We start from the raw sequence: 18078 nt of genomic DNA on the forward strand, positions 1-18078 counted from the left end.
GTTTCAGCCCCTTTTCAAATAATACACTCGGATATATGGACATCCCCAATTTCCAGTGTTAGTGGTCTTCGTTATTATGTCGTTTTTCTCGATCATTATACACAATTTATTTGGGTGTATCCACTACGTAGAAAAAGTGATGTCTATTCAAAGTTTCTTCACTTTCATGCGTACGTCCGAAATCAATTTCAAACCACAATCAAAGCATTCCAATGCGACCACGGAGGTGAATTCGACAATCACCTCTTCCAAAACTTCTTTGATCAAAACGGAATCTTGGCTCGTTTTTCGTGTCCACAAACCTCCCAACAAAATGGCAAAGCCGAGAGAGTCATTAGAACCATCAATAACTTTATTCGAACTCTCCTCATTCAAGCACATCTTCCTCCTCAATTTTGGGTTGAAGCATTACACATGAGTGCTCACCTATTAAACCTATTACCCTCTACAACCATCGAAAACACAAGCCCATACACAAAACTATTTAATAAACCCATCTCTCTCTCTCACTTACGTGTCTTTGGATGTTTATGTTTTCCAAATTTAATCTCTACCTCTCCTCACAAACTTTCCCCAAGATCCACACCTTGTATTTTTCTCGGATACCCTTCTCTGCATCGTGGTTTTCGATGCTTTGACCTTACATCTAGAAAAATTATTATCTCACGTCATGTGTATTTCAATGAAACCATCTTCCCATTTTTTGATATCAACAAATCCTCACAGTCCCAATATGAATTTCTTGACATAGACACGGATTTACATCCACTTTTTCGAACACTACGTCAGTTGCCTCCTGGCTCACCGACGATGCCAACTCCACCACCAAACAACGAACCCATAAGACCACCATCTCCAACCATTACATCAAACCAAAACACCATACCACTGCAACCAACAGAACCGACACCCTCTCAAGTCTCCCATCCGATGATGACTCGCAGCAAAGCGGGCATCTCAAAAAGAAAACAGATGTTATCCCTCCTGATTGACCAAATTTCACCGTTACCGAAATCACATCTCTATGCCTTAAAGAATCATCATTGGCGACGTGCAATGCATGAGGAATATGATGCTCTTATTAAAAACGGGACGTGGGACTTGGTTCCCCGACCCCTCGGGGTTAATGTCGTTCGTTCTATGTGGCTTTTCAGGCATAAGTTCAATGCGGATGGATCACATGCTCGTTACAAAGCACGACTTGTCGCAAATGGAAAATCTCAGCAACCGGGACTTGATTATGGCGACACCTTCAGTCCCGTGGTGAAACCGGCAACAATACGGGTTGTTCTAAGCATCGCTTTGTCTCATCAATGGCCGATACATCAACTCGACGTAAAGAATGCATTTCTTCATGGTACTCTCCATGAAACAGTCTACATGCATCAACCACCGGGTTTCACCGATCGGGACAAGCCGGATCATGTTTGCATCTTGCGTCGCTCTCTCTATGGCCTAAAATAAGCTCCACGTGCATGGTTTCACCGCTTTGCTGCCTTTATATGCACTATCGGTTTTCATCATATATATATGTGATAGAAACAATGACGTAACACCGCATTAATCATTTCAATATTAAAAATCATGACCGTGTATATATATATATATATAGTACATATTAATAGTTTTAAAATATTCTAAAATCCCTACGGATCTTGTTCACTAGTTATTCTTTTGTTTGAAGTCGAATTTTCCCAATTTTATATATGTGATGCCCTTAATTCCTTGCACGCAACAAGTGGTCTTGCTATATGTAGACGACATCATCCTCACGGCTTCAACCTCCACTCTCCTCCGCAAGATTATTCAATCTTTAAATGGCGAGTTTGCAATGACCGATCTCGGCTTTCTTCACTATTTTCTTGGCGTCCAAGCAACGACGAACAAAGATGGAATGTTCCTAAGCCAAACACAATATGCTGCAGACATCCTTCATCGAGCCAACATGGACTCATGCAACCCATGCATCACACCAGCTGACATCAAATCCAAACTCGCCGCCGATGCCGGAAAACCAGTCGACGATCCTACTCTCTATCGCAGCCTCGCCGGTGCTCTGCAATACTTGACATTTACACGACCTGATATAGCGTATGCGGTTCAACAAATATGCCTCTTCATGCATGATCCCCGTGAAGCTCACATGAATGCATTGAAACACATCCTAAGGTATGTACGCGGCACTATGAATCACGGTATTCAACTTTGTCGATCCTCTCCTTCTACATTGACAGCTTATTCCGATGTGGATTGGGCTGGCTGCCCCGATACTCGCCGATCAACCTCGGGATATTGTGTCTTCCTCGGTGACAATCTCGTCTCATGGTCCTCCAAACGCCAACACACTGCATCTCGATCCAGCGCGGAGGCTGAATATCGTGGTGTTGCAAACGCCGTGGCAGAAGCTTGCTGGTTACGTAACCTATTATCGGAGCTTCATTCACCACTCACACGATCGACTGTCGTCTTCTGCGACAACGTCTCCGTTGTCTACATGTCGGCAAACCCGGTTCAACACCAACGTACGAAACACATCGAGATTGACATCCATTTTGTTCGAGAAAATGTTGCCATCGGACATGTCAGGGTTCTCCATGTCCCATCTTCTTCGCAGTACGCTGATATCTTTACTAAGGGACTACCATCATCGTTGTTCCTTGAATTTCGCAACAGCCTGAGCGTACGGCCTCCTCCCGCTCCGACTGAGGGGGTGTGATAACGGATATTACGGAGTAATATTGGATTTTATACGATTACGTATATGTATTACCATATTTGTGTACATTGCCATATAACTCTCGTATATATATATATACCCTGGAGGATAGTGGAAAACCCCAAGAGGAATTTACCAAGTTACACCAAGTCCCTCTATTAAATCGAGGACATTTCTAATCCAATGGCGATTGGAGATTTTTTTTTTTATAATTTTATTATGCATACTTTTACCGTATACTCTAAAAATATTTAATCATCTTTGAAATCTCTGCATTGAGAATATTTCAAAATAAAACTTCAACTTTATTTTTTATCTTTTAAAACCAAAATTTTGATATTCATATTTAAATAAATTTTAACTTCATAAACCATGTCAAATTTAATCTTAGTGGTTGACATGACAATTCAATGACAATTTTTATTTTTGACAAAATATTGTCACGTCATATATCATATGAATGAATTCAAAATTGTCACATCATTTAGAGTTAAATTTGATATAATTTATAAAGTTCAGATTTATTTAAATATTTTAAAATTCGAATTTTAAAACGTCCAAAAATTAAAATTGAGGTTTTATTTTGGAAAATTGTACAAGTTGAATTTTCCTAATAATAACCACAACAAAAAATTATATGGGCTTGCGCCATGGAAAACAGCGCGCAACGTTTTGATGGGCTTCTCGTGGATTATAGCTTTAGTTTATGGGCCCTTTTTCCTTTTGAATTCATCATTTTTGTTTTTGTTAAATGGCTTCTACGACGAAAGAATATATGCATATATGTATGTACATATATATATATATATATGTGTGTGTGTATATGAGGGAGAGCATACGCAATGGTGGTCTTAATCTTGTGTACGCAAGACGACTTTGGCAGGGAGACACATGTTTCTGGTGTGAATAAATTTTATTCTTTAAGCATAAATTGCGCATAAAGCAAAGTGTTATATTATAAAAATATATATATATCAACAATATTTAACTTGTAATAAAAAAAAAAAACTTGTAATCGAAACGGTCGACTTCACGTTTATTCTCAAACTTAGATACTCGGCTTTATTTTCCTTGTGGTTATATACAATCTCTTTTCTTTACTTCGATAACGGGCCAATATTGTATAAAATATTTGTATAATAAAGTATTAAATATAGCTTACCAACTACGACCCTTGAGTTCTCAATCATGGGTTTCGAGTTATGTAAATATTTTAATTTTTTTCATTAATTAAGAATTTTGCAATGAGATATTTTCTTTTTTTATCGTTTATAATTTTAGAGCGTGATCTTTATATTAGCATCTGTCCACTTAGAAATATGTAATATCCGTAAATTGTCGTAAATTTATTGTAATATAAAGTGTATTATATTATTAGGACCAAACAAAGAGTGAAGCAACAGATTGGTCGGTCGCACATATATTGTTTCATCTGAGTGCATGTTTTACACCATCTTAATTATATTCTATTATTCTTTATTTTTACAAGGGTTTTCATCATATATATATGTGATAGAAACAATGACGTAACACCGCATTAATCATTTCAATATTAAAAATCATGACCGTGTATATATATATATATATAGTACATATTAATAGTTTTAAAATATTCTAAAATCCCTACGGATCTTGTTCACTAGTTATTCTTTTGTTTGAAGTCGAATTTTCCCAATTTTATATATGTGATGCCCTTAATTCCTTGCACGCAACAAGTGGTCTATCAAAAATGTATTGAACTATATATACATACATATATATCTATATATCTATATATATGTGTGTGTGTGTCTGTATGTGTCCAGTTATCTTAGCTTGCACGCAAACTACACGGCTGTCTATATGAATTTAAATGGCAATTTTGGTATGTGTAAAAAAATTATGGGAGAAAATGATGGTCTGATAAATACATGTATCCATCTTAATTTAGTCTGGTAATAATATTCACTAATTGAACATGATCATGGTTAATTAATTTTCTCATTAAACCATCTGGCGGTTAATGGCCAATTTAATGCGAATGCTTGACCTTAAGAACCTCTCTATCTATCTATCTATCTATCTATCTATCTATCTATATATATATATATATATATATATATATATATTAATAATAAAATACATATTATATTTGGGCATAAATGTTTCCCCCCAAGATATGCTTGTATGTGTCTGCATATACGCGTGTATGACATACTGTATTCTGTCTCATGAAAAAAAAAAGATATATTAGAAAAATATATAGAAAACGACCGGAAAAAAGTTACTATTATAATTATTAAAAACCCAAAGTAAATCCTAATTTTAAAATAATACATTTTTAATAAAAAAAATTATTATCATCATTATTACTTAAAATATATTTGAAATTATTTTAAACCAGATAAATAAATACAAAAATATATTTATATTTTGTAAAATTTTATGTTTTATTTGAAATTATGCATTTCCTCCTATAAATACAAACCAACTATAAACCAACTATATAATACATCTCCTGGACCGAGACGAAGAAACAGAAAACAAGAAACAAAATGGACTCCAAAACTTTCTCTCTCGCATTCGTCATCTGCATTTCATTAATCTCTTATTTTCACCCCGCAACTTCCCAAACGATCCCAAACAACCCCTTCTCTTTCTTAACGTCTGCGAGTTTGCCGAAGCTCAGCGCGGAGAGGCTGATCAGATCCTTCAATTTGCTTCCTAAGCATGACGTTAACATCGTCGCTGGAGACACCCCCGATGGCACGAGGCTGGTCGAGAGGCAATTCAATTTTCCGGCGGTTCTCTCCGGCGGAGAATCCGGTGGTCCGTCGGTTAAGGAGTTCGGCCACCATGCTGGGTACTACAGACTCCCCCACTCAAAAGCCGCAAGGTAAAGAAAGGGTCTGAATTTCGAATGCCCTAAACCGGAATCATACCGGTTCAGAATTGTGTTTGACAGATCAATCCGGTTCAGATCGGAATCTTGGTTCCGTAACGTTGGTTCCATGGACCAATCCGATTCAAGCTGGTTTTTTTCCTCAACCGGATTTTATAAAATCGGATCAAACTATACCCACCAAAGATTCCATTTGCAGAGACTAAGCGATGTATCGGTCCGGTTCATGTCGGTATTTGTGCTGATCGGTTCACTGTTTGAATTTTCTCAGGATGTTCTACTTCTTCTTCGAGTCACGGAGCAGCAAAACCGATCCGGTTGTGATCTGGTTAACCGGCGGACCGGGTTGCAGCAGCGAACTCGCTTTGTTTTACGAGAACGGGCCGTTCACGATCTCTAACAACTTGTCCCTTTCTTGGAACGATTTCGGTTGGGACAAGGTTGGTTAGAAAATCTTAAACTGAAACTGTTTCTTGTGACACAAGCAACATCTTCAACTAACTCATAATGTTCGCGAAACTTTTTCGTTGATCATTTTTTTTTATTTGCATAGGCTTCGAATCTAATCTACGTGGACCAACCGATCGGGACCGGTTTCAGCTACTCCTCGGACAAGAGAGATCTTCGACACGACGAGGATGGTGTCAGCAACGACTTGTACGATTTCTTGCAGGTTTGGAATTTCCGATGTTATTCACTAAAAGATCCAAGAAACGTCGAGAAATTTTCCGAATTCACTAGGATTTTATATCTGGTTTGAATCTTCGCAGGCGTTTTTTAAAGAGCATCCTCAGTTCGCGAAGAACGATTTCTACATAACCGGAGAATCCTACGCCGGGCATTACATCCCGGCGTTGGCTTCAAGGGTTCACCGAGGAAACAAGAACAAAGAAGGAACTCACATCAATCTCAAGGTATTTATCCGTTTATAATTCAGATTTTCACTTTCTGATCTTCTGATTTTTCGATTGTTAAGCCGGTTTGACGTTCTTACGTGTATACACAAACCGGTTAACTAGGGTTTTGCTATCGGTAACGGGTTAACCAATCCCGAGGTCCAATACAGTGCATACCCAGACTATGCTTTGGACATGAAGTTGATCACGGAATCCGAACACGAAACCATCAAGAAACAATATCCTGCATGCCAGCACGCCATCAAAGAATGTAGTAAGTACAAGATTCTTTCTGACATCTGGTGAAATTTTCGTAATAAACAGAATGTTTCGTAAAGTTTTATTATGATCTCTCGTGAGCGATCGTTACGGTTGTAGGCATGGACGGTGGAGAAGATGCTTGCGGATCTGCTTACTACGTCTGCAACGATATCTTCCAAAAGATCATGCAGATTGCTGGAAGCGTAAATGTAAGTAGAAAGAATATTATTTTCATTGCGTAAATAATTTAACCTATGTTCTTTTTGTATAAGAAAACTGTAACGTTCATCTCAACAAATGAATTGGGGTTCGTTCTGGTTCTTTTGAAGTACTATGATGTGAGGAAGCAATGCGAAGGAAGCTTGTGCTACGATTTCTCGAACATGGAAGCGTTCTTGAACCAGAAATCGGTTAGGAGCGCCTTAGGAGTGGGAGATATCGAGTTTGTGTCGTGCAGTTCGGCGGTGTATGATGCAATGCAGATGGATTGGATGCGGAATCTCGAGGCCGGGATCCCAACTCTTCTTGAAGATGGCATCAAAGCCCTCGTTTACGCCGGAGAATACGATCTTATCTGCAACTGGCTCGGTATGATCGTTTCCACAATCAGATTCATCTATTAGCCTAGATAGGTTTGGTTTTGGTTTGACCAGTTCGAACCAAAACTGATGTTAAGACTGTATCTCAGTTCGGTTCTAGAACTTCTAGAAACCAGTTAACCGTCTCCGGTTTCTTCTGGTTCACGTTGGTTTAGTTTCAGATCAGGTTTCTGTAGGTCCGGTTTTAGATCCTGTTCTGATTTGGTGTATTTGTTTATAGAGATAGACCTATGTTTAGTTTCAGTTCTGTAGCCGGTTTAAGAAGCTAAGATCCGGTTCAGGAACATTTCGCATGGTCCGGTTCTATCCAGTACCGATTTCCGGTTCATCTCCGGTCCATTTCTCAATATTTTCTTTAACAATGATAGGAAACTCGAAGTGGGTTCACGCGATGGAGTGGTCAGGGCAGAGAGATTTTGTCTCGGCATCGACGATTCCGTTTCTGGTAGACGGTACACAGGCCGGTTTAATGAAGAACCACGGTCCACTCACCTTCCTCAAGGTAAACCGGTTTAACCGGAAACCAAACCGGTAAAATTATCGGTACAGATTCATAATACACCGAATTGAATTTTTTTCTTTTGGAACAAAGGTTCACGACGCAGGACACATGGTTCCAATGGATCAACCAAAAGCTTCACTGCAAATGCTGCAGAATTGGATGGAAGGGAAACTCGGTACGACCCAAGGCCGGACCGCTCCTCTGTAACTTCGTACCGAACCGGAGAATATTATTATATGTTATTACAAAGTTTGTTAAAAAATAATAATGTTTTGTTATTCTTTTCATATATAGCAATTTAATTTAATGATATGTTTCTCAACTGATATGTTCCCATCTCCCCCTTTCATGGTTTCACTGTTGTTATTTAGGGATGGAGAATTTTAATTTTAAAAAGGTTTTTTATTTTTATTTGAGGATTTCATCCATTAAAATGGGTAAAATGTAACAAATCGTTTTTTTGGTAAAAGTAAATAGTTGTTATGTATCATACGAATAATCATGGAAATAAATTAATGGTGGATTAAAACCCTAATCATATGTATCCACAATACTGTCTTTGTAATAGTTTATAAAAACTATGTTACCGAGATCAGACCTGCAAGTGCAAACTACTGTACGTACGTCTCATGTTGCCAGTATTATCTTCATATATATATATATATATATAGGGTTATTATAATATATAATGTAATATTTATTAAATTAAAATTTAAAGAAATAATTATGTGATGTAACAGACGGGGCCTCGCCAACCGTTGTGGAAACCACTCTCTTTTTTTTTTTACTTTTCATCCAAGCATAGTTTCACCCCCAATTATTACTATTATTATATATATATATATATATATATATATTATATGCAAATAAATAAATAAATAACGTATTTCTAAGGCCCACAAATTTTACAAATTGTATTGGTGTAGATATAGGTATATACAAATTATTATACGCAAGGTGTGTATCTCAACCCATGCTCAAGTTGGGCCTGTGACTATATTATCGTTATTCAAATAGAGGCCGTCCTTATTGAGACCATTTAGGCCCATTAATAATAATTTTGCTTTAAAGCCCACTTTACGAACTCCAGGCTTCTTCTTTTTTTTTTTTTTTAATTTGAACCGTCATTTATTTTTTTGCAAATTGAGATTTTTATTTTTTATTTAATTTAAAGGTTTCGATATCATTTTTTGCGAAAAAAAATATATTGTTTTTATAAGGAAGTTTTCATTAAAAGGAAACAGAAAATATAGAAGATATCATATTTTTCGATTTTTAGATTATTGGGGGTTTTGTTTTCCCAAAAGTATGGCACATTTTGCATTTAATAATTTAAGAGAGAAATAATTTTGTTTTTGCTAATTTATCTTCGTGCTAATGGAACATGAAATATCATCATCATCATCATCATCACATGCCCCATAACTGATGATTCCGCGTTTCTCCTATTATAAATACGAAGCGTCGCCTCTTCTCCTTCCCTCCGACTCTGTCTCCACCCACTCGCCCCACTACTTACTAACCTTTTCTGAATCTGTAAACCGGTTCCTATTCATCCGTGTTACTGAGTCACCATGGGCGCGGTAAGCGAGTCAACCTGCCCCCACCCAACTCACCTTCCGTTTCCCCCAAAATTTTCAAGTTTTTTTGTGGGATTTTCCCTAGAAATTGGGAATGAGATTGATAATGGGTTTCTCTTCTATCTGTTTGGTCTGGTCTCTGTGCAGAAGAAGAAAAACGAAGGAGAGAACAAGACGAAAGCAGATGAAAGAGAGAAGAAGAAGAAGAACGAATCCTCCAGCGTCGTATTGAAGGTTGATATGCACTGCGAAGGATGTGCGTCCAGAATCGTCAAATGCGTTCGTGGTTTCGAAGGTAAAATCTTTTGTTTCCTTCATATTCTACACGAAAAACCCATTTCTATCCGTTGTTTTCTTCTTTAGACGGTAATGAGCGGTTGCGTACTCTGGGTTTTGTTTTTCTCGCTCATGAACTTTTCCTGGGAAACAAACACGATCTATCAACTCTTCGACGGAAACCCAGATTGCTAAGTATCGATGTTTTCCCGTTTCTGGATTTTCTCATTTCTGGGTATTTGTTTCAAGATTTATGTGCGTTCATGAACCGTCATTACTATTTTTGTTTTTGTGAGATTATTTCAGGGGAAAAAAACGAAAGAGAAATCGAACGTTGTTCTTCCTGATTTCTCTCATTATTTTACTTGATTTCCCCCTTTTTTTTTTTAATTTGAAGATTCGTGTTTTTTTTCTCGGTGTCGAAATATCCCTATTTTGCTGCTGGAAATATTCTGGGTTTGTTTATGCATTTATTCGTGTTTTCAGTGTAACAAAAATCCGTTTTTTGCCCGAAATAACTCTCAGGGGTGGAGACGGTGAAATCGGAGGCGGCGGAGGGAAAACTGACGGTGACCGGGACAGTGGATCCGGCGAAACTCCGGGAGAAGCTTCAGGCGAAGACAAAGAAGAAAGTTGAACTAATCTCTCCTCTGCCCAAAAAGGACAAAGAAAATGCCAAAGACAACACCAACAACAGTAGCGGAGAAGAAGACAAAAAGAGTGCCAAAAAGCCCGACGACAAGAAATCCGACAACGACAAGAAACCCCAAGAGAAAGACGTATGTGTATACATATATATGTATTATATATGTGCATTATAGTATTTGTGCATTTGTTTGGATTACAATCGAAATTAAATCCATTTCGTGTTTGTTGACTGAGTTTTCTCTTCTTTTTCTTTGTTCATAAAAAATGTTCAGCCTCCGGTGACGACGGCGGTTTTGAAGCTGAACTTCCATTGCCATGGGTGCATCGGGAAAATCCAGAAGACACTCACAAAAGCCAAAGGTTAGAGACAATGCGAAGACTTTAACGATGAATTTCGCGTTCCGTTATTCTTACAGTGCGTTTCGGTTAAGACAGGCGTGAACGCGGTTACCATGGACAAGGACAAACAACTGGTGACGGTTAAGGGAACCATGGATGTCAAGAAGCTGTCCGAGACATTGTCGGAGAAACTCCGACGGCCCGTGGAGGTTATCCCTCCGGCAAACAAAGAAAAGGACAACGAGAACGACGCCGGCGGTGGTAAGAAAAAGAAAGGCGGCGGCGGAGGTGGGCAACCGAACGGTGGCGGAGACGGCGGAGGCAAAAAGGAGGAAGGCGCGAACAAGATGGAGTACGTGGCGGCTCAACCCGGATCCGGCTTCGGGTACTATCAGTACCCGGTGCAAGCTCACGCGCCGCAGTTTTTCAGCGACGAGAACCCGAACGCTTGCGCCGTCATGTGATTATGGCGGCGGGAAGGGGGTGGCAGGGAGATGTAAATAAGTGATGAAACAGGGGCAGTTTGGGGAAATGACGGTTTTTCAGGTAGAAAGGATCAAGCATGTTACATGTTGTGCTACGGCGTACGAACTTGTATTTCAGAGTTTTTTTTAATCAATGGTTGTTTTTGTTTCGAATTTTCAATTTAAAATTACACAATAAATTCCTGTTTGTTTTAAGTATAATAGCTGATGATTCAAGTTGATAATATCGATTTAAAACTTATAAATGGAATTGATAAAGTTTTAAATAATTATTTAAACGGTAAACAATAACTTATGATTTTAGATTTATGATTACTAAAATAACTAATAGGATGTGTTGGTATTGTTGCCTTACATCATCATGTAGTTGCATTGTAATAAATTCGAATAAATGCTTTGTGGTGAATATCATTAAATGCTTAGTCAAAAGCTACACATAAATGCCTTTTTTTTACATCTCTGTCTTTTTATCCATAAATTATCAAAGCTTTGAGTTGGTCCTTTGTCGCGTGACGTATTTCCAACCAAAAATAATAATAATTTTGAAAAAATATTCTAGAGTCTCTTAGACGCATTTCATCGAACACTTACTATGCACGAACATTTAGTACCGGAATTTAAAAAAAAAACTCTTCTGTCATTGATGGCATTTTGTTATGATTTTGTCATCTTCTATAGATATCCCCGATAAGCTCGAGTCTGAAACTATACAGAACGTTATCTACATCAAGGAAGACGGAGCGGATGTCGATCCTGAAGAGCTTAAAAGCCTGAGCAAATGGAACGTTTCATCTTACATAGTGTAAGCCATCGTGTATACTAAGTGTTCGATGAAATGCGTCTAAGAAATTTTAAAATATTTTCTGAAGAAACCGGTTTTCTAAAACTTGGTACTGATTACGTGGCAAAAAAATCATATTTTGCGTGCCATATCACTTGCCACGTAGGATATATAATCATATTATTATAATCAATTTTTTCGAAGGATTAATATGATACCTTTTTACAAGATTATGATTTATTGAGATACTTTTTGTAATTTTAGGAATTATTTGGCACTCTCGCAAGTTCAAGAATTTTTTTTCTCGCACTTTGCAAGTTCAGAAATTTTTAGGAGTTTTTCCCTAATAATTTTAGATGAATAAATGTAACCTGAAATGCAATATTGCATAAAAATATTCCATCAGCAACAAAAAATTGTAATAAACTATTACCTATTTTTTAACGTTTTGAAACGTTATTAACCATTGGGTCGATAATTTTTATCTTTTTTTTTTTTTATAAAATCCATATATACTTCATTGTTATATATATATATATATTAAACTCTATTCATCTTCTATTTTACTTACAACTATTTTCTAAATTGCATTCATTATATTTTTCGAATTATTTTTATATTTGATAAAATTAATTTGATTTTAAAATAATTTTATCCAATCGATTTTAAAATTTTATATATAATTATGTTTTAATTCGATTAAATTCATTTTTATATACCAAAACCAAAATATGTCCTTAATTCTATATAGTCGTCTAGTCGTTGATTATTGGGCCATGTGTTGTATATCACTCACATAAATATACAACTTTACGTTTTGAAGATTGCATTTATTTGTAATTAATGACCTGAATCTGCTGTATTCTAAAAATTAATTTACAAACTATCGCGCTTGATAATATTATTATCTAAGCAAAACGATAGAGGATACATTATTCGTATATACTATTGATTAATATGTTTCGGTTATTTTTATGCATTAAAGATTGTGTTCAGAAATTAATTTTATTTGGTATTCTATCAAATTTTATTTATTTATAAATTCAAAATTCATAGAATTTTCCATTCATTCAATATTTTCTAAGCGAAATGGTCAGTCATGCAGTCAACGTCTAGTGAATGCCAACCCATGGCATCAATGCCACGCGAATTATTTATATTTTTCGTTACAAACTTTTTTTTTTTTGGTATAAGATTTTCGTTACAAACTTACATTTCTTTTTTCCTTTCATTGATCGTAACGTAAAGCCGAATTTATTTGTATGGTAAATTAAATTAAAATCTAATAATGTGATATCCATGTTTTTACTGTGGATGCGACGTCTCGTTCATTTATCATTCAATTGATATACGTGGAACGTGTGGGGATCATGATGCGTTAGAGCAACATGCATCCTCATCATGACCTCACGTGTGTATCCGATCATCATCATCATCATGGCATTGGATGGTTCTTGCAATTTTCCTAGGAAGGTTCCACTGAATATCGAAAATTTTAAGGTTAGGACACTGAAGTTTCCACCTCTCTTATATGCATCCATATAATAGAACACACCCATGCATATATATATATATACAATAGATATAATATATATGTATATAATATATTGTTTAGAACCTTGATTTCGGTTTATATTAACTACAATTGCATTGCATGGCTTTTATGGGTTTTCATAAATTAGGATTAGAATACGAAGTTATTTAATTACGAAAATAAATTAACTGTGTAATATGTTAGAATATAAATTTATTTTATTTATTAATTGGAGTTCTCCGGACGTAGTAGAAGTTTATTAACTTCCAAATATATAGTCTAGATATTATTGAGTTAACTGTTGTGATAACTATCCATTAAGCAGTTTTTTTATGATGAAAAAACTAATAAAAATGAACAGATCTTGGTCCCTAGGCTAAGCAACAAACAGAACAAACACACCATCGTTTGTGATTGCTATACCTTAGAAGAATTCAGATTTTAACTCAAAGATTTTCAATGGCTGGAGGTATGTTTTTCGATTCAGAATTTTATTTCCACATTCATGATCTTATATGTTAAAATGTTTCATATTGAAGATCATGATTAAGATGAATTTAAATGAATTTTAAACTATCATTTGGTATTAGAGCATGCTTATTCTCTGCTTTGAATATAATGTTTGGTTATGAAATCTGAAATGTTACAGAAAACTTTAGTTTATTCGATATATTTCTGATTTTTGAAACCGAAATTTATTCGTTTGTGAAATACATCATTCATTAATCTGTGCATAAGTTTTTATAAAGAAAAAAAAAACTTTGTATTACCTCAAATATTTTGTTTATGTGATTTTGGTTGTCTGCCGTTGTGGTAACTATATCTTCAAAGGGAATTGATTCTGAATCTGGTTTACATTTGTGACTGGATCTTCAGAATAAAATCACGGAGATCATTGTCGGCAACGATCGTGTCCATGATGAAGCCAACCGACAGAGCTTGTTGATCCATACCCTCTCGGAACAGGGTTTTGGAGAGCACCGTCGACTTGGTGGATGCGGTGATTACGAAACCGTCATAATACCTCTGTTCCCCGTTTGGTGTATGTGACGACATTTCTGAAAGCAATTTCGGTGATGGTTGTTGGTCATTAACCGTCATCGGAGAAGTTGTTATTGTTTAAAAAAAAGGAAAGAAAAGGGACAGAGGAAGAAGACGACCGAACGAAATAGAAGATAATGCGCAAAATCAGAAATTTTAGGGTTTGTTTCAATATCTATAGTATTAGAGTAATAAATAAATAATATTATAAATATTTCTAACCCAAAACATTGCGCACAACCACTAGGTTAAGCCTATATCTCAACTTTATTCTGTATTTATATTAATAAATATCTTTTGTTCCGTATAATTAATTTAAATTAGAGAATAGCCACATCATCTCTAATTAGAATTAAATTATATATAAATTTTGATTTTAGATCATATTTAGTAAAAGACATTGATTATAATTAATTGAATTGATATAATAAAATTTATCCCACAGGAAATTTTATTATATTTATGTAATTAATTATGGTGAAAAATCGATTATGTTTCTTAATTTACCCACAAGGACTGAGAAATGAATATAATCTGATATTTTCATCATTAAGCTTAATAAAAAATATGAATCTATTTGAATTAGAAACTTAGCCCACAGGCAGTTTTTATGTCATATGATTCATATTGTTGATGTTTTTACATTGGTAAAACATCACATATAGTTGCCTCAATTTTATTAATATAAGCATGTATATGGATCTATTTTGTGCAGTTTTTCAACCTGTGAATGTCTCTGACATGAAATGCGGTATTCCCGAGCTTAGAGGGGATAACTATAAGGTGTGGAAGGAGAGAATCCTACTTCATTTGGGATGGATGGATATTGACTATGCTATTCAGAAAGATGAATCGTCTCCGATTACTAAGGGGAGTGAGTCTGAGGAGATTGAACTTTATGAAAGGTAGAAGCGATCTAATCGCCTCAGCGTTATGTTCATAAAGACAAACATCTCATCTGGCATTCGGGGTTCGATCGAACAGTATGACAATGTTCGTATGCTACTGAAGGCTATTGATGAACAATTTGAGTCTTCAGATAAGGCATTGGCGAGCACCTTAATTATGAAGTTTTTCGCTTTGAGGCTCACCAGTACCAAAGGATTGCATGAACACATCATGCAAATGAGGAATTTAGCAGCTCAACTCAAAATACTTGAGGTTACCATGTCTTACTCTTTCCTTGTGCATTACATTTTGAACTCTTTGTCGCAGCAATAAGGACACTTCAAAATCTCTTACAACACACATAAGCATAAATGGTCGATCAACGAATTGTTGAACATGTGTGTTCAAGAGGAAGGGAGGTTGCTTATGGAAGGGGGAGATAATGTGCATTTGACAACTCAAGGAAAAGTCAGATATCAAGCCAAAAAGAAAGGGAAAGGAAAGTTGACTTTCCAAGAAAACATCAAGAAAAAATCCAAGTGTTTCTTCTGTAAGAAGAAGGGACACATGAAGAAGGATTGCCAGATATTCCAAGACTGGCTTGTTAAGAAAGGTAACCCACTTACACTCGTTTGTTATGAATCTAATATGATCGATGTTGGTCACAACACACGGTGGATTGATTCTGACTCTACGATCCATGTTAGAATTCTTTACAAGGTTTGCAAAAGCTAAGAAAGCCAGTGGGAAGTGAGCAATGCATCTATTCAGGAAACAAGATGCACTCACATGTGGAGGCTGTGGAACATGTTATCTAGTTTTAAGTAGTGGTTATGTACTGATAACGCAAATCTAGGTATAGAAATAATGCTCAAGTGATAAAAACCTAGATACAACGAATACCGCAAGGATACGGATCAACTGTAGTACCAGGGTCGAACACAGGGAATAGTTAACACTAAGAACAAGACTCGACTAAGAATCAGATCAGGAAATAGCAGATGGAATAGATGAATACCGAAAATAAAACAATAAATAAATTAAGTAAAATCAGATAATTAAACCACCGTAGCTTCGGGATAACCTTAACGCGCAGGGATTGTTTCTAAGGATGGAGAATCTACGAATATCGAACTCTAATCGGGGTTCTCAAGTTCTAATATCAGATTTGGCTCTCTCAAGTCCTAAATCTATTATTCAATAATTTAACCTATTGATCTCTCAACCTAATAGATTAAAATATCAAATGCATTAACGATCACCATCACAGTTCCTAAACCGATTAACCTATCTCTCAATAGTCTTAATCAATTCATTCAATGAATTCTTTCCGAATCTAATTCCAACTCCCGTTGTCAATCAGAATCTAAGATAAATCAATCAACAGGCCAAGAAGATCAAAAACAATAAACTTAATTCAACTAAACCGCCGAGTATCGATAACGTAGTCTCGGAAAATAAAAACCAAACAAATCCCTACAAGGTTAAATCCCTAGCTAGCTACAGTGAAACGACTACTCGCAACCCATAACAACAAACGAGTTCAAATCAATAAGAAGAAACAGATAAAGAAGACTCACAGCGATCTCTCGACGACGATTCTTCAATCTCTGCTCCCGGGAAACTCCGTCTTGATTCTCTCTCGAGTTCTCTGGCTTCTGCTGTGATCTCTTGATGATTTCTGAAGCCCAAGACGTCATCTCTTTATTGGCTTTTGTGCTCGGGTTGGTTTCTTCCTTTGTTGAAAACGGAAGTCCGGATGCAAAATAGGAAGTTTTCCCGTAATGCAACACGACCGTGTCAAATGCAACACGGTCCGTGTCAATTCTCTGTTAAAAATATGCACTTTAGACATGGACTGAACACGGGCGAGTTTGAATCCACACGGCCGTGTCGAATGACAACACGGTCCGTGTCAATTCTCTGAGCAAAACTTCACTTTTTCCAGCACGGACACAACACGGCCGTGTCGAATTCAACACGGTCCGTGTCGATTCTTCAACTCGAACATGCTTGACAGATTTGCTCATATCTTTCTGCTCCAATGTCAAATTTGTGCGATCTTGGTGTCTATGCGTAGATATTGAAGAGAGCTTTCCAATGAGGTTAGATAATGCACAATTTGGACTTGTAGAGTGGAAGTTATTGGACTTGCAAGATCTGACTTTTTAGACTTCGTGTTTTTTCCCGGAACAACTCCAAATGTTCTCGTTTCGTAGTCCATGTTTTCCACTCCTTTTGCTCTCTTTTATGCATGAATACCTGTTTTGACACCAAAGAAAGCAACCAAACAATATCGAGACCAAATATACTCTAGAATGCCTATAAATATGCAAAACCGAGTAAAATGCACTAGACATCTTATACCAAAATATCACCAAAATACATGTTATCATGTACTTATGTTGGAAAAGATCTTTTATGTTCCTGGTTTTTCTAGGAATTTAATTTCTGTTTCAAGACTTGTACCTTTTGATTATTCTTTCAACTTTTCAGACTATAGTTTCGATCTTATCTATAAATCTGATATTGTTGGGAATGGTACATTGTCTAAGTCTTTTTCGACTTAATGTGCAAAATGATAATGTTTATGTTACGATGCATGTTCATGCTGGTATTAAAAGATGTGTTGTGAATGAAGAATCCTCTTT

General features: G+C 36.2%; 2 protein-coding genes across 2 annotated transcripts; both read left to right on the plus strand.

The window, feature by feature from the left end:
- Window positions 1-5218: 5218 nt before the first annotated feature.
- On the plus strand, window positions 5219-8266 carry LOC104814819 (serine carboxypeptidase-like 48). The gene is made up of 9 exons (XM_010543009.1): window positions 5219-5591; window positions 5869-6037; window positions 6151-6270; window positions 6368-6511; window positions 6617-6767; window positions 6872-6963; window positions 7084-7342; window positions 7722-7855; window positions 7946-8266. The coding sequence occupies exons 1-9, from the start codon at window positions 5251-5253 to the stop codon at window positions 8060-8062; spliced, it is 1527 nt and encodes a 508-aa protein (XP_010541311.1). The 5' UTR covers window positions 5219-5250; the 3' UTR covers window positions 8063-8266.
- Window positions 8267-9328: 1062 nt separating this feature from the next.
- Window positions 9329-11336, plus strand: LOC104814820 (heavy metal-associated isoprenylated plant protein 3-like). Its single transcript, XM_010543011.1, has 5 exons — window positions 9329-9438; window positions 9583-9730; window positions 10237-10490; window positions 10632-10719; window positions 10795-11336. The coding sequence occupies exons 1-5, from the start codon at window positions 9430-9432 to the stop codon at window positions 11160-11162; spliced, it is 867 nt and encodes a 288-aa protein (XP_010541313.1). The 5' UTR covers window positions 9329-9429; the 3' UTR covers window positions 11163-11336.
- The last annotated feature ends 6742 nt before the right edge of the window (window positions 11337-18078 follow it).

Source organism: Tarenaya hassleriana, unplaced genomic scaffold, assembly GCF_000463585.1.
Source record: "Tarenaya hassleriana unplaced genomic scaffold, ASM46358v1 Cleome22, whole genome shotgun sequence".
In the NCBI taxonomy this organism is placed as follows: domain Eukaryota; kingdom Viridiplantae; phylum Streptophyta; class Magnoliopsida; order Brassicales; family Cleomaceae; genus Tarenaya; species Tarenaya hassleriana.

Excerpts from the sequence above, each read along its gene's own strand:
- LOC104814820 (XM_010543011.1), top strand. Across the intron at positions 9,731-10,236 it reads ATGCGTTCGTGGTTTCGAAG|GGGTGGAGACGGTGAAATCG; the intron begins GTAAAATCTTTT and ends AATAACTCTCAG. Across the intron at positions 10,720-10,794 it reads GACACTCACAAAAGCCAAAG|GCGTGAACGCGGTTACCATG; the intron begins GTTAGAGACAAT and ends CGGTTAAGACAG.
- LOC104814819 (XM_010543009.1), top strand. The coding sequence starts at position 5,251 with ATGGACTCCAAAACTTTCTCTCTCGCATTCGTCATCTGCATTTCATTA. Across the intron at positions 6,964-7,083 it reads AGATTGCTGGAAGCGTAAAT|TACTATGATGTGAGGAAGCA; the intron begins GTAAGTAGAAAG and ends GTTCTTTTGAAG. Across the intron at positions 7,343-7,721 it reads TCTTATCTGCAACTGGCTCG|GAAACTCGAAGTGGGTTCAC; the intron begins GTATGATCGTTT and ends TAACAATGATAG.